This window comes from Oryctolagus cuniculus, chromosome 1 (genome assembly GCF_051225735.1).
Source record: "Oryctolagus cuniculus isolate XC-2025 breed Fujian yellow rabbit chromosome 1, ASM5122573v1, whole genome shotgun sequence".
NCBI classification, from domain to species: Eukaryota; Metazoa; Chordata; class Mammalia; order Lagomorpha; family Leporidae; genus Oryctolagus; species Oryctolagus cuniculus.
The window spans coordinates 111,600,582-111,621,861 of NC_142867.1; the positions used below are offsets into that span (position 1 = coordinate 111,600,582).

At 41.0% G+C, this 21,280-nt stretch overlaps 1 protein-coding gene across 6 annotated transcripts in view; it reads left to right on the forward strand.

The window, feature by feature from the left end:
* The window catches only part of DDX6 (DEAD-box helicase 6), a 55,811-nt gene that overhangs the window by 26,115 nt on the left and 8,416 nt on the right, over positions 1–21,280 (forward strand). For all 6 annotated transcript variants that reach the window (XM_008250484.5, XM_051837682.3, XM_051837680.3 and 3 more), the window contains exons 5-11: positions 2,777–2,906; positions 4,329–4,475; positions 5,822–5,916; positions 8,536–8,658; positions 9,138–9,266; positions 11,575–11,691; positions 13,636–13,699. In XM_008250484.5, coding sequence (XP_008248706.1) covers positions 2,777–2,906; positions 4,329–4,475; positions 5,822–5,916; positions 8,536–8,658; positions 9,138–9,266; positions 11,575–11,691; positions 13,636–13,699 — 805 coding nt within the window. The remainder of the gene's footprint in view (positions 1–2,776; positions 2,907–4,328; positions 4,476–5,821; positions 5,917–8,535; positions 8,659–9,137; positions 9,267–11,574; positions 11,692–13,635; positions 13,700–21,280) is intronic.

Genomic DNA, 21,280 nt, shown 5'->3' on the forward strand with positions numbered 1-21,280 from the left:
AAACACCTGTTCTAAAATAAATACCCAATACTCAAAATCATCATTTTTTTTAAGATGTATTTATTTGAAAGATATCTATCTGCTGGTTCACCCTTCAAATGGGTGCAACCGCAAGGTCTGGGCCAGGCTGGAGGCAGAAGTTAGGAAGTCTGGCCGGCACCGTGGCTCACTAGGCTAATCCTCTGCTTGCGGCGCTGGCACTCCGGGTTCTAGTCCCGGTCTGGGCGCTGGTTCTGTCCTGGTTGCTGCTCTTCTGGTCCAGCTCTCTGCTGTGTCCCGGGAGTGTGGTGGAGGATGGCCCAAGTCCTTGGGCCCTGCACCCGCATGGGAGACTGGGAGGAGGCACCTGGCTCCTGGCTTCAGATCGTAGCAGCTCACCGGCCGTGGCAGCCATGGCGGCCATTTGGGGGGTGAACCAATGGAAGGAAGACCTTTCTCTCTGTCTCCCTTTCTCACTGTCTAGCTCTGCCTGTCAAAAAAAATTTTTTTTTAATTAAAAAATTCGGAAGTCCATGCTGTCCTCCCAAATGGATAATGGGGCCCCAAGTACTTTAGTGTGTCATCTGCTGCTCTCCCTGGCTCATTAGCAGGAAGCTGAATTGGAAGTAGAGCCAGCCAGGTCATGAACCAGCACTCTTACGTGGGGTGCTGACCTTGTTAAGGCACAGCTTAATCCATAGTACCACAACAGTGGCCCCAGAATCAAAATCTTAAATGTTTTGCATGCTTTCAGCTTTTAAGATGAGGAGAAAGGAAAGACCTTATAAGAGAAAACTGGTTTCTTTCCCCAAAAATCTGTGAAGAATAGTTTCTAGGTCTCAATATGTTAGATATAGTGATAGAAGTAGTAGCAGTTTCTGTTACTGCTGCTTATGCCAACTTACTGACATTGTCTTTTCTAGTCTTTTATGACTAAGACATGTCTTTCAAAATGACTAGTTTGGATTAGAGTCTAATATTTATAATAACACCAACAAGCATGTCTGAGTTGGGTATTATTACCACTCTTAGATTTGGAGCCAATTAATAAAACCCGAGTTACCTAGAGTCTGATAGTTACTCTGTTTATCTCTGAAATATGATGTGATTGAATTTTTAAAATTGGGTTTCAGAATTGAAGAGGCAAGATTTTTTGTTTTGTTTTAGATTTATTTTTATTTGAAAGGCAGAATTGCAGAGAGCAAGAGAGATCTTCCATCAACTGTTTCACTCCCCAATTGGCCACAGCAGCCAGGTCTGGGCCAAGCCGAAACTAGGAGCCAGAAACTCTGAGTCTCTCAAACGGGTCCAAGGCCCCAGTTACGTGGGCCATCTTCCACTGATTTCCCAGGGTCATTAGCAGGAAGCTGGATCAGAAGCACAGCATCTAGAACTTAAATCAGCATTCCAGTGTGGGATGCTGGCATTGCAGTGTCTGCCTAACCTGCTGTACCACAATACCAGTCCCAAAACAGATTTTGTCTAACTGGCCAGTCTGTAAAATACATTTTTTTTTTAATTTGGTGTTTGCCTTTAAGTAGAGAATCATAGAGGCCTTTTGGAAACAGTTATGAGAGGCACAAACACTTGGGCCATCTTCCACTGCTTTACCCAGGCCATTAGCACGTGGCTAGATGGAAAGTAGAGCAGCTGGGACACGAATGGCGCCCATATGGGATGCCGATGTCGAAGGCATTCGCTTTGTCTGCTACGCCACAATGCTGGCTCCTGAGACCTTAATTCTTTTCAAAGGAAATTTTCTCCCAACATAAATGAGAGTACTGTGAAAAGTTAATGGAAAAATAAGTTAAAAGATGCACTTAATTCGGTATAAAAATTTTTGAAATCCATGCATAGTTTTTCATAATACACATTTTCCATGAGCTTTTTGAAAAATGTCTCATTTTGTCTTGCACTGCCCTAATAGAGCCCATTGTTGAGTAACTGGAGTATCTTTTGTACCAGATTGTACTGTTATTCGTGGAGATTTATAAACTGACCATTGTCTGTTGTTCTACTTCATTGTTTTATGCCCTTTTAACTTCTCTTTGGGTATGTGTATTTAATTTTCAATATGGTTGGGAATCCTTTGCTGTTGTTTCAGAAATTTGTTCTAAGTATTTAATAGGAAATATCATTAGCTTTTGCAAAATGCACAATGACAAAGTAAGCTAAATAGGAGAATAAGTCACTCTCATTGATGTGACCGTGGAACGAGATAACTGAAATGGAATTTGAACCCTCAGTTGAACACATTTCAGGATATAGAATTATGATGTGAGACATTGGAAATGTGTGTAATGTATAAATAAAAGCCAAGTATGACCAAATGTTAGACTTCACCTGTTTTGTGCAAGGGTAAGCTATGTAGTTTTATACGTATTTTTCATTGTTGTCAAAAATAGTTGAAAGATTTCATTGCTGTATGGGCTTTGCTTAGAATTGTTTCTGGTATTATTTCCAGTTAAATATTGAGATATCTTTTTTGCTGTTTGTTTATGCCCTGCTTATAGGCCAGCCTGTATTTCTCCATTTTCTTTGCACATACACAGTTTTTATTAAGATACAATTTAAAGTGTATTCTGTGGGAACTTATGCTAAATATTGGTTGATAATGGATGGTGGTGTTGAGTAGTCCTGCTAGTTTACTTGGGTTGCTGCTATTCATGTAAAATGCAAATATTGGGCACTTCAAAACAGTACCAAGAAAAATAATCCTTTAGTGTATTTGAGGGGAAAATTGGCTTATGTGCTATTATTATTCACAAGTACTTTTGTATTGTCTTGCCTCTTTTAGGAGGAGAGCATTCCCATTGCTTTATCTGGTAGGGATATCTTAGCTAGAGCAAAAAATGGAACAGGCAAGAGCGGTGCCTACCTCATTCCCTTACTTGAACGGCTAGACCTGAAGAAGGACAATATACAAGGTTAGTTGGAAAAATTTGTGTTTTAAACTATAAAAACAATTTATATAATCTAGAATTAGTATTCTCTTTCTTTTGACAACTTTTGGCCTAATTATTTTGTAGAAATGATTCTCAACTTTTAAAAGAGATTTCTAATTTTCAAAGTATTTTTACATAATTCACAGTTTCGATAGCATTGCAGTGAAATAGGCAAAATAAGTATTATTGCCCTATAGATAGGAGAGCTAAGATTATGAGAATTAATTGACAAGCTTCTTGTAAGCCATGAAACTGAATTGTTATTTTGTGGCAGTTGTGTGTCTGCGGAGTTCCTTGTAGAAACATGAACTTCAATTTTAAAGGCTTGTGGTTTGAGGATTTTAAGAATTTTAGGGAGTGGGGAAGAAACAAATTTCTGTAGTTGTACCCAGAGAAAGTTAATACAATTAGGATTTCACCTCTGAGGCTTTTAAGATGTTATTTATTTGAAAGGCAGAGTGACACAGGAAGAGACAGAAAATCTTCCTTCCCTTGGTCCACTCCCCAAATAGCATCAACAGCTAGAGCTGGGCCAGGGTTAAGCCAGGAGGCAGGAATTCCATCTGGGTCTCCGATGTAGGTGACAGGGACCCAAGCACTTGGGCCATCTTCTGCTTTCCCAGGCTCATTAGCAAGTAGGGAGTCTAATCAGAAGTGGAACTATGGGAACTTGAACCCGTGCTCCAATATAGGATGCCAGTGTCACAAGTAGCGCAAGTGTCACTGTGCCACAATGCCGGTCTCCTGAAGTTTTGTGTTTATTTATTTGTAATTGTTATTTCTTCCTGATTCCACGTGATGTAAACAGAATCTTACTTGGTTGTTGAAACTATTGAATGTCTGACTGTCAGATGTAACTCAGACTCTTAAAATATGTGGGATCTTCAGAAAGTTCATGGAAAATGTTTATTTTGAAAAAATTTCATGAGTTTTAATTTTTTTTGCACCCAAATAAATTTATCTTTTAATTCCATTTTTCACAGACCTTTTGAAGTTCCTTGTATTAAAAGTTGATGTATCTGTTAGTTGCGGGTAGGGGAGAGATCTTCAGTCCACTCATTCACTCTCCTAGATGGCTGTGAATGCCAGGCCAAAGTCAGGAACCAGGAGGTTCATCTGGGTCTCACATGTGGGTGGCAGGAGCCCAAACACTTGGACCGTCTACCAATTCTTTTCCCAGGCCATTTGCAGAGAACTGGATTGGAAGTGGAGCAGCTGGGACATGAACCAGTGCCCATATGGGATGCTGGTGTCCAAGGCGGCAGTTTTACCCGCTAAGCCATCATACCAGCCCCTAAAGTTAGACTTTTTAATACATCTTAGTATTTAGATTACAAGGGTTATTATTTCTGATATTAAAATGTGACATGTTCTGTTTCTTTATTTTTTCTTAATATTTTCCAGCAATGGTGATTGTTCCCACTAGAGAACTTGCTCTACAGGTCAGTCAAATTTGCATCCAGGTCAGCAAACACATGGGAGGGGCCAAAGTGATGGCAACCACAGGAGGAACCAATTTACGGGATGACATAATGAGGCTTGACGACACAGGTAGGAAATGAATGATACAAGGTAGTGTAGCTCTCTGGTAATTTTAGTCATAGATACTCCCATTTGCCCTTTCAATAAATCATTTTTAAGAATTAAGGACAGAAACACTGCAGTAGAAATGTGAATTTTAAAATGATCAAGTAAGATAGATAGATAATAATTGAAAGGAAATGCAACCTTACACTAGTAACTTTAAAATGTAAGTCAAAACAGCAGTTTATATTCATTGTACCTTTGTACTTGATGAAACTAAAAAAAAGTTAGTAACCAATAATGTGACTTTATGTAAAAATAGCTTGTATTACAACATGGAAATTTAAATTCATAGGTTCTCTGTCATGTACAACTTGATAGACTATTCCAAAACTACAAATGAGTATTTCCCCAAAACTCTCTACTGAAGAAGTAATTGGATAAATGCAAGACTGTATATACAGTGTTTGCAGTTTGGTTTGTAATACTGAAAAATTAGTTCAACTTAAATGTCATAGGAGATTGGCTAAATACATAGTATAATGTGAATGAAATTCCATGTAGCCATTAAGAGAAACTGATCTGTTCATTTTTGTGAAGAGATTTCCATGATATATTACTGGGAGAAAAAAAATGAAACAAAATACCAAGAATGAGATTGCTTATATAATTGATGTATACTTTTGTTTAAGATTTATTTGAAAGTCAGAGAGATCTTCCATCTACTGATTCACTCCCCAAATGGCCAAAATAGCTGGAGTTGGGCCAGGCTGGAGCCAGGACCCAGGAACATCTGGGTCTCCCATGTGGGTTCAGGGATTTAAGTACTGAGCCATCCACTGTTTCCCAGACACATTAGCAGAGAGCTGGATTGGAAGTGAAGGAGTGAGACTTAAACCAACATTACAGCATGGTAACTGGTGCCACAGAGACTGACCTTGATACATACTTTGTACTGTACAGTTCCTTAAAAGGTTGTATAACAATCTTTTGAACACTCTTTCTAGATTAAAGGCATTGGTAGTTTGTCAGGAGCCTTGTAGCCTTCTGTTACTCATTTGGGGATTGTCCTAAAACAAGGAAGTATGCACCATAGTTGGAATATGTGATTTGGAAAGCTGTAGCCTAACCCATCCAGTGTAGGGGGTGAAGCAAACAGGCGTTCTCTAGTCATCCTGAGGTGAAAGGGATATCCATATCTTAAAACACATGTGCCTTTTGTATTCTTGTTTTTGCAGTAGTGTTTCTGCTAAAAATGTATAAACATTTATCCCTATTGCCCAAGGTAAAATTAAGGAGTGTATTGTTTTCCCGCCTTTTGGCTGAGGTCAAGTGTAAAATTAATGAGTATATGTTTTCTAAATTTTATGTAGTGCACGTGGTGATTGCTACCCCTGGGAGAATCCTGGATCTTATCAAGAAAGGAGTAGCAAAGGTTGATCATGTCCAGATGATAGTACTGGATGAGGTAATGTCTTTTCATTTAGAAAAATAGTATTCTGTGCTTTTCTATGCTTTGCTTATAACTGCCAGTGAATGAAGCAAAGCTTTTTGTGTTTATAACCTAGTAAGTTTGCAACTAAGTGATTGGTTTAAAATTACTTGCATGTGTGACTTTTCAAAAGCAATAGATGATAGACATTCATAGTTGTTCAGCCTGTATCATTGTAAAGGATGCCAGATGGTTTAAGTATTTTGCAACAGGAGTGACTGGTAACCTCAAAGCCAGGCTCATTCCAGTAGTCTCTTTCTATTCAGTAATGCTTTTTAAATAGAATATAGCATCTCTGGCCTCTCATTTTCTGTCTACTACTTTTTTCTTTTTAGATATTTATTTATTTATTTATTTGAAAGTCAGAGAGGAGAGAAAGAGAGGGAGGTCTTCCATCTGATGGTTCACTCCTCAGTTGGCCACAATGGCCGGAGCTGCGCCATTCAGGAGCCAGGAGCTTCTTCCGGGTCTCCCACGTGGGTGCAGGGGCCCAAGGACTTGGGTCATCTTCTGCTTTCCCAGGCAATAGCAGAGAGCTAGATTGGAAATGGAGCAGCTGGGACTAAAACCGGCACCCATATGGGCGCTGGTGCTTCAGGCCAGGGTGTTAACCCACTGTGCCACAGCACTGCCCCCCCCCCCCCTTTTTTAATTTGACAGGTAGTTATAGACAGAGAGAGAGAGAGAAAGGTCTTCCTTCCACTGGTTCACCCCTCAAATGTTGCTGTGGCTGGTGCTGAGCCAATCCGAAGCCAGGAGCTAGGTGGTTCTTCCTGGTCTCCCATGCAGGTGCAGGGGCCCAAGCACTTTTGGACCATCCTCCACTGCCCTCCCAGGCCACAGCAGAGAGCTGGACTGGAAGAGGAGCAGCTGGGACTAGAACTAGTGCCCATATGGGATGCTGGCACTGCGGGTGGAGGATTAACCAAGTGAGCCACGGCGCCAGCCTGTGTCTACTTCTTTGTATAGTTTGGTTTTTGTTTTCTGTTACATGAAGTATGTCCCAGGTTATAATATATAAAGACTTACTTATTTGAAAGGCAGAATTGCAGAGAAAGAGATTTTCCATCCACTGGTTCACTCCTCAAATGGCCTCAATGACCAGGATTGAGCCAGGCTGAAGCCAGGAGCCTGGAACTCCATTTAGTCTCCCATGTGGGTACATGGGGCTAAAGTACTTGGGCCATTTTCTGCTGCTTTCCTAGGCACATTAGCAGGGAGCTGGATTGGAAGTGGAGGAGCCAGGACGCAAACCAGTACCCATATGGGATGCTGGTGTCACAGGCAGCACCTTAACCCAGTGCACCATGATGCTGGCCCCTAGAAGTGCTTTTTTAAGAACACATTGAATGTGTATCCCAAGATTTTTTTTAAAAAAAGATTTATTTATTTATTTGAAAGGCAGAGTTAACTGATTCACTCCCCAAATGTCCGCAATGACCGGATCTGGGCTGGTCCAAAGCCAGGAGCCAGGACTTTCCTCTGGGTCTCCCACGGGGATGGCAGAAACCCAAATGCTTGCCATCTTCTGCTTTGCCACATGCATTAGTAGAGAGCTGGACCATAAGTGGAGCAGCTGGGACTTGAACCTGTGCCCATATGGGATGCCAGTGTTGCAGGCGGTGGCTGTACTCACTATGCCCATTGCCAGCCCCTGTTTTTTGTTTTTGTTTTTAAGATTTATTTATTTGGAAGGCAGAGAATTACAGAGCTCCTCCATCTGCTGGTTTACTCTCCAAATGGCCAGGGCTGGGTCATGCTGAAGCCATGAGCCTGGAAATCCATTTGGGTCTCTTGCATGTGTGGCAAGGGCCCAAAAACTCAGGTCATCATCATCTTCTTTCCCAGGTGCATTAATAGGGAACTGGATTGGAAGTGGAGAAGCTGGGGCTAAAACTGGTGCTTATATTGAATGCTGGTGTCATATGTGGTAGCTTAACCCACTGTACCACAATGCTGGCCCCTCTAGCAGTATTTTATACATGTAACATGTCAGAGTTGTTAACCTTTTATATATAATTATTTTATATTGTGTTTATGTTTTAGAAAAGCAGTTCATTGATTATGGTCTAATTTGGTCAGTCTTTGGGTAATGAGGCAGAATATTAGTCACTGTGTGTCAGCACTAACTACTTTGTTGTTCATTTAATTTTTATAACCCTGTAAGGTAGGTATTCTATAATTTAGTTAACTACAGTATGTGAACAGCTTTACAGTTGTGGAAGCTGAAGTATGGAGTAGTTAAGTAGCATCTCAACATAGCTAATTAAATAAAGGAGATAAGATTTCAACCTAGATAGTTTGACTTCAGAACTTGTACTGTTAACCACTGTACATAACTACCTCTTTAAAGAGAATCACATTAAAATTCTGCCATGGAAAACAGGGTTTAATTGGTCTGGAGTTTTTTTGTAAAAGATGGAGGTTATATAGACTTCTCATCTGAATCACTGGAAGTTTGTTACCATTGAACTTTGTGTCTTGGAGTGAATTTCCTGTTTACAACTAGGAATATTACATGGATGCTTTTATTCGATGTTTATTCTTTGACATTTTTAATTTTTTTTCAAAAAATGTTTTTTCTTTGGTCAACAGGCAGATAAGTTGCTGTCACAGGATTTTGTGCAGATAATGGAGGATATTATTCTCACGCTACCTAAAAACAGGCAGATTTTACTATATTCCGCTACGTTCCCTCTTAGTGTACAAAAATTCATGGTGAGTATAAACTTCTGCAATGTCATCCTTCTGCATGTGACTTTGATTTATCCATAATTACATCTTTTATTGGTGTATCTGTATATGCTGATTATTTCAACTTTTTGCCCTTCAGCTGCTCTGTTAAGATTTTGTTGTATGTAAGTTAACATTTTTTTAAAAAGCTATTAATAAGTAGTTGCTTGGTTAAGTTCTTCATGTTTTACCTTGCTTTTCTCAGGCTGACATAGTCATTGATTCTAATAAGTACATTGATTACATTATCCTGTATTCAAAATAGACCATAATAACTTTGCTACATTTCTGAATCTGAGACACCACATCTTGTGGTAATATGTTTCTTCCATGAGACGTGATGTATTCTTGTTTTGAAGAGAGATCCCTTAAAGCAAATGTTTGACAGGAATGTTAGTATATGTTTTGAGTTTAAAAGAAAATCTGCTTTCATTTAAGCATGTCTTTTTTTCTTTATTTTTCAGAATTCCCATTTACAGAAACCCTATGAGATTAACCTGATGGAGGAACTAACTCTGAAGGGAGTAACCCAGTACTACGCATATGTAACTGAGCGCCAAAAAGTACACTGCCTCAACACACTTTTCTCCAGGGTCAGTAGTAGCTTCCCTTTCTGAATGACAGTTGTAGCAATTTTTCTACCATCTTCACTGTAAAGTCTTGTGTTTCCTTACAGTTTCATGTGTTGATCTCAAATTGATACTGTTTGATATAGTACTTTTATTTTAAAATAGCTTGATATTAATACAGTTGGTCCTCATTACTCAAAAATTGTTTGTGAATCTGTCTACTTGCAGATTTTTTTTTTTTTTTAAGATTTATTTATTTACTTGAAAGAGTTACACAGAGAGAGAAGGAGAGCCAGAGAGAGAGGTCTTCCATCCACTGGTTCACTTCCCAAATGGCCACAATGGCTGGAGCTGTGCTGATCTGAAGCCAGGAGCCAGGAACTTCCTCTGGGTCTCATACATGGGGGCAGGGGCCCAAGGACTTGGATCATCTTTCCCAGGCCATAGCAGAGAGCTGGATCAGAAGTGGAGCAGCGGGGACTGGAACCAGCACCCATAAAGGATGCTGGCATTGAAGGCGACGGCTTTACCTGCTACGCCACAGCACTGTCCCCTTTGCAGATTTTTTATAACTTCCAATTCAATACTTGATGCCCTTTCACAATTGTTTGTGGATATTTACAATGTGGCAAAAAAATTGAGTCAGTTGATAACACACATTCTCAGTTAAGGTCTAAAATGGCAGTACTGCTTTTATTTATTTTTACTTATTTATTTATTTGAAAGTCAGAGTTATACAGAGAAGGAGAGGCAGAGAGAGAGAGAGAGAGAAGGTGGGGGGGTCTTCCATCCCACTGGTTCACTCCCCAATTGGCTGCCACGGCCAGAGCTATGCCTGTCCGAAGCCAGGAGCTTCTTCCAGGTCTCCCAAGTGGGTGCGGGGGGTCCAAGGACTTGGGCCATCTTCCACTGTTTTCTCAGGCCATAGCAGAGAGCTGGATCAGAAATGGAGCAGCCAGGACTCAAACCAGCACCATATGGTATGCCAGCACTGTAGGCATTGGCTTTACCTGCTACGCCACCAGCCCCTGCCCTTTTTTTTTTTTTTTTTTTTTTGAAGGCAGAGTGACAGAGATAGATATCTTCCATCCACTCTCCACTCCCCAAATGGCTAAAACAGCCAGGGGTAGGCCTGCTGGAGTCAGGAGCCAACAATTCCATCTGGATCTCCCACGAGGATAACATGAACCCAGCCACTTGAGCCATCATCCTCTGCCTCCCTAGCATTTTAGCAAGGAGCTGGATTAGAAGTACAGAGTAGTCAGGACTCAAAGTGGTACTATTACATGGATACAGGCATTGCAAATGGTAGTTTAACCCACCTACCACAATACTTGCTCCAGGCAACACTGCCTTCTGGTTTTAGCTGTCACACTATGAACAGATGTCCTTTTCAGAGTCTGTTTAGTGCCCCATTTTTTATGCTTTTTAAAAGTTGATTATTTCACTGTTTAAAATGACCCTTAACACATAGTGCTAAGGTGTTGCTTGGTATTCCTCAGTCTCAAAATATTGATGTTGGGATGTGCCTTGCAGAGAAAATGTGTGTTAGGTAAGTTTTTTGCAAACATGAGTTATCATGGTATTGGTTTTCATGTGAATACGAGACATCCTTAAACAGAAATATGTATAAAACAAAGTTACATACTGCTGTATTAATGAAAAAGTTATGATCAGAAGCCTAGTACTGTGTTTCCCTAATAGCACTGATTGTATTTTTTCTAAATCAGTGTTTGCAGTGATTTTATAGAAAATGAGTAGTGTGAATAAAAATTGGCTATATCTTGCACATTGGCACTTAATGTGATCCTTGTGAAATACACTGTTCTATAATAAAACAAATTTTCTGCAGCTATTAAGTTGGATAAGAACTTAAAAGTTTCTTTATACCTTTTTCTCTGATGTTATTTGAAGGGCAGAGAGACAGATCTGCTGGTTCACATACCAAATGCCCATAATAGCTGGGGCTGGACCACACCAAAGCTAGGGAGTCCAGAATTCAGTCCAGGTCTCCCATGTGGGTAGGAGGGACCCAAATACTTAAACCTCTTGTTGTCTCCTTAGAGTACACATTAGGAGGACGCTAGGTAGGAGGAACTGAGCTAGGACACTAACCCAGGCACTCTGATACAGGGTGTAGATGTCCCAAGTGGTATCTTAAGTGCTGTACTAAATGCCTGCTCCATATTTACAATTTTTACAACTTCTGTCTCTTGTATTTTGAGATTCTGAATTTTAGACCATGTTATTAACATTTCTTTTTTACTAATCAGTATTTTCAAAACTTGGCAAACCAACTTAAGATTTTTGTTTTTCCTTTTCATCCCTGTAGCTTCAGATAAACCAGTCAATCATTTTCTGTAATTCCTCTCAGAGAGTTGAATTGCTAGCCAAGAAGATTTCTCAACTGGGTTATTCTTGCTTCTATATTCATGCTAAAATGAGGCAGGTGAGTATAAAACTAGAATTTATACAGATTGAACAAAAAGAACTTTCTAAGCATTTCATTATTTTGTTTTAATGCTTCTCTAAATGCTCTAAGTATCCCTTATTAGCCAAAGAGCCCTTCTAAAGTAACTCTCTGATGTTCAGTTTTGTAATAGTACATATTCATACTTCATAAGGTTGTTAGATTGAAATAATGCATGAGTAAGTACTTTGTAAGCTGTCATACATCTCGATTTGCACTGTTGAGTATAATCACTGTCTGGCCATTTAAATTAGTTAAAATGAAGGAACATGAATATATTTTGTGGCTGCTTTATTGGAAAGTACAGCTAGAACATTCCCTTTATTACAGAAAGTTCTGTTGGACAGCACTGCTCCAGATTGTTAATTACACCTTATCTGTGGGGATACTTAATTTAAAAAAATCCATTTGTTTTTATTTATTTGAAAGAGATGTCCCATCCACTGTTTTACTCCCCAAATGCCATTAACAGGCTAAGCTGGGCCAGGCTGAGCCAGGTGCCAGGAACTTAGTCTGAGTTTCCCATGTGGATGGCGGACATCCAAGTACTTGAGCCGTCACCTGCTGCCTTTCAGGTGTGCATTATCAGGAAGCTGGAAGTGGAAGTGGAGGCAGGACTCTAACCCAGATACTATGATATGGGATGTGAGTGTCTCAACCACTGCACTACACCTCTGTGGGGCATACTTTTTTTTTTTTTTAATTTATTTATCATGTTTGAAAGCCAGAGTTAGAGGGAGATACACACACACACACACACACACACAGAGATCATCCATCTGCTGGTTCATTTTCCAAATGGTCAGAACAGTTGGGACTGGGCCAGGCTGAGGCCAGGAACCAGAAGCTTCATCCAGGTTTCCTACATGGGTGCAGGTGCCCAGAGGCTTAGGCTATCTTCCACTGCTTTAACAGGGAACTAGATTGGAAGTTGAGCAGCTGAGATGTAAATTGGTGCGCATACAGGATGCTAGTGTTGTAGGTAGTGGCTTAATCCGCTATACCACAGTGCTGGCCCCAAGGGTACTTTCTAAGACCCCTGCCCCACCCTACAGTGGATGCCTCTAACTGGATGATACTAAACTATATATGTGGTATGGTTTTTGCTGTACTTACATCCCTATGATAAAGTTAGGGATTAGGCACAGCAAGAGATTAACCAACAATAACTAATAAAATAGGAAAATTGTAGCAACATACTGTAATAGAAGTTACGTGAATGTGATACATGTCTCACAATATTTTGTATTCATCCTTGTAATGAAATGAGGGGAATCACATAGGCATCTGATGTTGTGTTACACTACTGCAAAATGGTGACTTGAATACAAGCAATGATGCTGCATTGGTCAATTTGAGAACTGCAACTTCTATTAAATGGCGTAGACAGTGTACGTAGGATGGCTGTATTGGACAAAGGGATTCACATCCCGGGGAAGGGAGAGCAGATTTCATCACACTATTCATAATACCATGTAACTTAAAAGAGTGTGAATTGTTTATTTCTGAAATTTTCCCTTTATTAATTTTGGACCATAGGTAACTTGGAACCACAGAAAATGAAACTAAAGACAAGGGGGGATTATTGTGTGTCATGCTTAAACTGATATTTTTTCCTTTGCTTAATTTGACAAGTAGTTCACAACTATAGCAAGACGTTTTTATGTTAAACTATACTGTTGTGAAATTTCTATAAACTCAACATAAGAATCAGTTCACATTTGCTTTTGAAAGCTTAACATCATGGGATCATTTGTATAAACATTTTGGGTATAAAGAAAATATATAAAGGAGATATATATATATCCTTGAATATAAATTTTTATATAAATATAAAATATATAAAGGTATAAAGGAGAAATTATTACAGTTTGGGGCTGTGTATGAATTTTAATCAAACAGAACCTGTTGCTTTTCTCCTAGGAACATAGAAATCGTGTATTTCATGATTTCCGAAATGGCTTATGCCGCAATCTTGTTTGCACTGGTATGTATTTTGTGTTGTTTTCGCACATATTTTTCTCCCTACTTCTGTTGTGGTTTATCTGTCATTTTTATTTTTTTAAGATTTATTTGTGGGGCTGGCTCTGTGGTATAGCAGGTAAAGCTACCACCTGCAGTGCCGGCATCTCAAACAGGCACCAGTTCGAATCCCAGCTGATCATTTCTGATCCAGCTCTCTGCTATGGCCTGGGAAAGCAGTAGAGGAACCAGGAGCTTTATCTGGATCTCCCACATGGGTGGCAGCAGCCCAAACCCTTGGACCATCTTCTGCTTTTTCCAGATGATTAGCAGAAAGCTGGGTTGGAAGTTGAAGCTAGGATACGAACTGGGACTCATGTGGGATGCTGGCATTGCAGGTGGCAGCTTTAACCACTACATCACAACACTGGCCCCACCACCAATTTTTTTATTTTTATTTTTTTAAGAATTTTATTTTTAAAAAAGATTTATTTATTTATTTATTTATTTGAAAGAATTACAGAGTGGCAGAGGCAGAGAGAGGAGAGGTCTTCCCATCCGCTGGTTCACTCCCCAGATGGCTGCAATGGCCAGAGCTGGGCCTATCCAAAGCTAGGAGGCTAGAGCTTCTTCTCCCACATAGGTGCAGGGGCCCAAGTGCTTGGGCCATCTTACGCTGCTTTCCAAGCACATTAGCAGGGAGCTGGATCACAAGTGGAGCAGCCGGGACTAGAACTAGTGCCCATATGGGATGCCGGCACTGCAGGTGGCAGCTTTACCCACTGTGCCACAGCGCTGACCTTACCACCAGTTTTTAAAATGTGTGTTTATGGTATGAGCTATGTGTGCACACATGGGTATGTCTCTGTGTGTGTGTGTGTGTGTGTGTGTGTGTATATCTATGGGGGTACTTTTAAAAAGTTTATGGAAGATGGAATTAAATGGTAACTTAGTGCAAAGAAATTTTGCGATTTGCAGTTTTTTCATAATACGCATTTTCCATGGAATTTTCGAAGACCCTCATGTTTCAAATTGTGATAAAATAACTATATATACATGTATCTTATATATTTTTATTATATGTATATTTCCTTGTAGCAAGAAGCCTATAATCTAGAAGAAGAAATAGTTCATCAGTGAAATGTTTTATTTGTTAGGCAAATTCAGAATTTGTAGGCAAACAGAAGGTCTGTTTTTCATCAGACATTCCCTGTTACAAAACTAACATTTTTTATTTTTTAAGAAAAAGAACTTATTCCTGATGAGGGTTGTACATTTATATGGTTTAGTTTAATTCCATCACCCTCCCCCCTCCAATGGTAATACAAATCAAGTGGATTTTTAAATATTTATATGTATTTATGGGGTACCATGCGTTTCAGTGCATATACATTGTTAAACATACATTTACCAGTCAGAGCAAATGTATCTGTCTCCTTTCTGTCTCTGACTTTGAAAATAAATGATCTTTAACGTGTGTGTGTATATATATATTTCTTCAAGCATTAAACACATTTATAAACATTAAACATTTATAAAAAATTTATTTCTTAGAGCTTTCTGCTATATTCCTGTTCACTTCCCAAATGCCTTTGGGTCAAACCTAAGCCAGGAGTCTGGGTCCCCCACAAGATTGACAGCAGCCCATGTACTAAAGCCATCATCACCTTTTGCCTTCCAAGGTGCTCATTAGCAGGAAGCTAGAATTGGAATTGACTCCAGAGCTCAAATATAGGCACTCTGGCGCAGGTGGCTGACACATCCTGTGATGTCATAACTGCTGCACACAGGCTTGCCCCACATGTTGTTTATCCACTTATCACTGGTTGGATACTTAGGTTGCATCTGTTTCTTGGCAGTTGTGAATGGTGCTGCAGTAAATATAGAGATTTAGCTATCTTTATGACAGATTTCAATTTCTTTTAGATATATACCCAGTAATGGGGATTGCTAGATCATAATGGTAGTTCTATTTTTTGTTTTTTGAGGAACTTCCATACTGTTTTCAACAATGGCTGTAGTAATTTACATCCTCACAAATCGTACAAGGGTTCTGTTTCTCCACATCCTTGTTAGCATTTAATTTCTGACTCTTTGCTAATAGCCAGTCTTTTTATTTTTGTAAAAGATTTATTTATCTGAAAGGTAGAGAAAGGAGAGAAAGAGATCTTCCATCTGCTAGTTTACTCCCCAAATGGCCACAACAGGTAGCGCTGTTCCAGGCCAAAGCCAGGATCCAGGAGCTTCCTCTGGGTCTCCCACGTGGGTACATGGGTATCAGGACCCAGGGACTTGAGCCATCTTCTGCTTTCCCAAGAGCATTACCAGGGAGCTGGATCAGAAGTGGAGTGATGGGACTCGAGTCTCAGTGCTGGGCTTTTTTTTTTTTTTTTACGATTTATTATGTATTTGAGAAGCCGTGTAGCAGACAGAGGGAGAGACAGAGGTCTTCCAGCCCCTGGTTCGCTCCCCAGATGGCTGGAACAGACACAGAGCTGGGCTGATCTGAAGCCAGGGAGCTGCTTCTGGGTCTCCCACATGGGTGCAGGGGCCTGTTGTACTTGGGCCACCAACAGGAGCTGGGTTGGAAGTGGAGCAGCTGGGACTTGAAATATTTTCCCCTGTAGATCGTCTCTTCACATGTTTGTTTTCCATTTCTGTGCAGAAGCTTTTTTAATTTGTCAAAATTAAAAAATTGGACAAAAGTCGAATTTGTTCTTATTTCCTAAAGTCTTTTCCCTGTTTTCTTCTAGTAACTTCAAATTTTTGTATCTTAGATTTAGATTTTTTAAAATTTATTTACTTATTTGAAAGAGCCACACAAAAGGAGAGACAGAAAAAGATATCAATCCACTGGTTCACTCTGCAAATGGCCACAACAGCCAGATCTGGGCTGATCAAGAACCAGGAGCTTCTTCCAGGTCTTCCACGTGGGTGCGGGGGCCCAAGCACTTGGACCATCCTCCACTGCTTTCCCAGGCACTCTAGCAGGGAGCTGGATTGGAAGTGGAGCAGCCAGGACTAGAACCTGCACCAATATGGGATGCTGGCACAGTAGGCGGCAGCAGCGGCCTCACCTACTACACCACAGTGCTGGCCCCTAGTCTTTTTTTTTTTTTTTTTAAGATTCATTTTATGTATTTGAAAGGCAGAGTTAGATTTCCATTTGCTGATTCACTCCCCAGTTGGCTGAGACAGGGCCAGTCTGAAGCTAGGAGCCTAGAGCTCTGCCCAGCTCTCCCATGTGGGTGGCAGGGGCCCCTGCTGCTTTCCCAGGTGCAGGGAGCTGAATCAGAAGTGGAGTAGCCAGGACTCCACTTGGATGCAGGTGTCACAGGTGGCAATGCACAACAATGCCAGCCCCACTTTTATGTCTTTAATCCATTTTTAAGCTGATTTTTGTACATGGTAGGAGGGGTCTAGCTTCATTCTTTATTTTTTTTTAAAGATTTTTATTTTATTTATTTGAAAGAGTTACAGAGAAAGGTCGGGACAGAGAGAGGTCTTCCATCCACTGGTTCACTCCCCAGATGGCCGCAACGGCCAGAGCTGAGCCAATCCAAAGTCAGGAGCCAAGAGCCTCCCTGGATCTCCTACGTGGGTACAGGAGCCCAAGGACTTGGGCCATCCTCCACTAGCCTTCCCAGGCCAAAGCAGAGAGCTGGATCAGAAAAGGAGCAGTTGGGACTAGAACTGGTGCCCGTACAGGATGCCAGCACTTTAGGCCAGGGCTCACAGTGCTGGCCCCCTAGCTTCATTCTTAAGCAAGTGAATATCCAGTTTTCTGAACAACATTTATTAGAAAGGCTGCCTTTTTTCAGTACATGTTCTTAGCACCTTGGTCAAAGATTAGTTGGCTGTGTAGATGCGTAGTTTTGCTTTTAGGATCTCTGTTCCATTGGTCTGTGTATCTATATTTATACCAATACCATGCTTTTTAAATGTATAGCTTTATAATATTTTACTCGTGTTTATTTTAAAATGTATTTATTTGAAAGGCAGAATATTAGAGTCAGACAGATCTTCTACCTGATGTTTCACTCCCCAAACACCTGCCCCTGCCCCAGCTAGGGCTGTGCCAGACTGAATCCAGGAGCCAGGAACTCCTTGTGGATCTCTTGTGTGGGTGGTAAGAATCCAAGTACGTGGGCTATCATCTGCTGCTTCCCAGGCCCAGTAGCAGGAAGTTGGATGGGAATTGGGGGTGTGAGTCCATCCCAGGCACTTGGATATGAGATACAGGGGTCCCAGGTGACCCCTATTCCTCTTAATGTATTTTAAGGTCAAGTAATGTAATGTTTTCTGTCTTGTTCATTTTGTTCAAAATTGCTATGGTTGTTCAGGGTCTTTTGTAGTTCTTTTAGATCTGCGGAAAATGCCATTGGAATTTTGATAGGGATTGCACTGAATCTGTAAATTGCTTTGATTAGTATGGGATTGGTGATGATTATTCCCAGTCCGTGAACACAGGATGTCTTTCCATTTCTTTGTATCCTCTTTAGTTGTATTCATCAATGATCTGTAGTTGTCATTGTAGAGATCTCTCATCTCTCTGGTTAAATCTATTCCTAGGTATTTTAACTTTTTGGTAGGTATTAGAAATAAGATTACTTTGATTTCTTTTTCAGGCAACTTGCTATTGGTATATAACAGGCTGCTGATTTTTGTACACTGACTTTGCATCCTGCAACTTTGCTAAACTTGTTTATTCTAATAGCACTTGGATGAAGTCTTAGGGTTTTTCGTATATAAGATCATGTCATGTGCAAACGGTGACAATTTGATTTTTCCTTTCCAATTTGAACCCCTTTACTTCTTTATTCTAATTGCTCTGGCTAGTACTTCCAGTTTTTATTACTTGAATAAAAGTGAGAAAAGTGGACATCCTTGTCTTGTTCAGATCTGAAGAGAGAGATTTCACCATTCAGTATGATGCTGGCTATTGGCTTGTCATGTATGGCTTTTATTATGTTTAGGTGTGTTACTTACACTTAATTTTAATTTGTTCTGCATTTTTAATCATGAAGTGATGTCAGATTTTAGCAAATGCCTTTTCTGTGACTATTGAAAGGATCATACGATTTTTGTCCTTCATTCTGTGTATGTGTGGTATATCATGTTGATTGATTTGCATATGTTGAACCATTCATGTATCTCTGGGATGAATCCCAGATCATTTTAATTCATTGTTGGGTTTGGTTTGAGGGGCCAGCACAGTGGCATAGCAGGTAAAGCTGCCTGCTGCAGTGCTGGCATCCCATATGGGTGCCAGTTCAGGTCCTAGCTGCTCCACTTCTGATTCAGCTCTCTGCTGTGGAGTGGGAAAGTGGTAGAAGATGGCTGAAGTCCTTGGGCCCCTGCACCCATATGGGAGACCCGGAAGAGGCTCCTGGCTCCTGGCTTCAGATCAGTGCAGCTCCAGCCATTGTGGCCAGTTGGGGAGTGTGCCAGCATAAGGAAGACCCCTCCCTCCCTCTCTCCCTCTCTCCCTCTCTCCCTCTCTCCCTCCCTCTCTCCCTCCCTCCCTCTCTCCCTCTCTCCCTCTCCCCCTCTCCCCCTCTCCCTCTCTCCCTCTCTCCCTCTCTCCCTCTCCATCTCTCTCTCTCTCTCTCTCTCTTTCTGCCTCTGCCTCTGCCTCTCTGCCTCTCCTATCTCTGTGTAACTCTGACTTCCAAATAAATAAATCTTGCCAGCGCTGGGGCTCAACAGGCTAATCCTCCGCCTTGCGGCGCCGGCACACCGGGTTCTAGTCCTGGTCGGGGCGCCGGATTCTGTCCCGGTTGCCCCTCTTCCAGGCTAGCTCTCTGCTATGGCCCGGGAGTGCAGTGGAGGATGGCCCAAGTCCTTGGGCCCTGCACTCGCATGGGAGACCTGGAAAAGTACCTGGCTCCTGGTTTCGGATCAGCGCAATGCGCCAGCCGCAGCTCGCCAGCCGCGGTGGCTGTTGGAGGGTGAACCAACGGCAAAGGAAGACTTTTCTCTCTGTCTCTCTGTCTCTCTCACTGTCCACTCTGCCTGTGAAAAAAAAAATAAAGTAAGTAAGTCTTTAAAAAATAAAAAAAAATTATTTATTTGAAAGATATAGTTACACAGAAAAGGAGAGACAGAGATCTTCTATCTACTTGTTAATTCCCCAAATGGCTTCAGTGACCAGGGCTGGCCAGGCCAAAGCCAGGAGCTTCCTCTGGGTCTCCCACATTGGTACAGGGGCCCAGGGACTTGGCCCATCTTCTACTGCTTTCCCAGGCCATTAGCAGGAAACTGGATTAGAAGTGGAGCAGCCAGGACTTAAATTGGCCCCACTGTGGGATGCCAGCACCATAGGCAGCAGCTTTAACCCTCTAAGCCACAGTGCCGGCCCCACCAATATGGTTTTGAGGACTTTTCTTTCATATTTTCATCAAGGATATCAGACTGCAACTTTTTCTGTTGTGTCTTTGTGTGATTTTGGTATCAAGATAATGCTGGCCTCAGAATAAGTTTGGAAAAAAATCCTTCTTTTGGAATAATTCAAAAGGAACATTGCTGTTAATTCTTCAAGAGTGTGTAGAATTCAGCCGTGAAGCCAACTGATCCTAGACTTTTCATTTATGATACACTTATTACTGATTCAGTCTTGCTACTGCAACATTAGTAGTCTTTTAGATGTTCTGCTACTTCATGATTCAATCTTTTTTGCCCCGCGCTCCTTGAGGAATATTTATTTTGAAAGGTATAGAAAGAGAGATCCATCCATCACTGGTTCACTCCTGCAGATGGCTGCAACAGACAGGGGTAGGCCAAGTCAGAGCCAAAAGCTAGGAACTCTCCTGGTGGCCCATGTAGGTGGCCATCATCTACTTTCCCAGGCTCATTATCGGAGAGATGGATCAGAATCCGAGCAGCCAGGAATTAAACTGACAGTGTGATAAGGAATGCTGGCATCACACATGGTGGTTTAACCTGCTAAGCCATGATACTAGCTCCCATGATTCAGTCTTGGTAAGGTGTTTGTGTCTTGGAACTTGTCCATTTCTTCAAGTCTGTCATTTATTGTTGTTAGTATTATTTCTTTCCTTTTATTAATTTTGGGTTAGCTTTGTTACTTTCTTGAGCTACAATGATAAGTTTATTTTAAATCTTCCTGCTTTTTTGATGTAGGCATTGAGTGCTATAAACGTCCCTCTTAGTCTACCGCTCTTGCTGTATCCCAAATGTTTTGTACATTTTGTTTCTGTTTTCATCATTTCTCTAAATTTCCTCCTTAATTTCTTCCTTGGTCTGTTGGTTGTTCAGAAATAAAATCTTTAACTTTCATGTATGTACATAGCTTCCAAAGATTTTGTTTTTGCTTACAATTTTTTCATAGCTTGAAATAGCATATTATTGTGAGAGTAGGAAAAATTATAGGGGAGTTTTTTAAAGGTTTTATTTATTTGTTTGAAAGGCAGAGTTACAGAGAGAGGGAGAACTCCTCATTGTTGGTTCTCTCCCAATTGGCTGCGCTGGCCAGAGTGGGTTAGGCTGGGCCTGGTTGGAGCTGGTAGCTAGTAGCTTCTTTCATTTCTCCCTTGTGGGTACAGGAGGCTCAACTATCTGGGCTTTGCTCCACTGCTTTCCCAGGTGC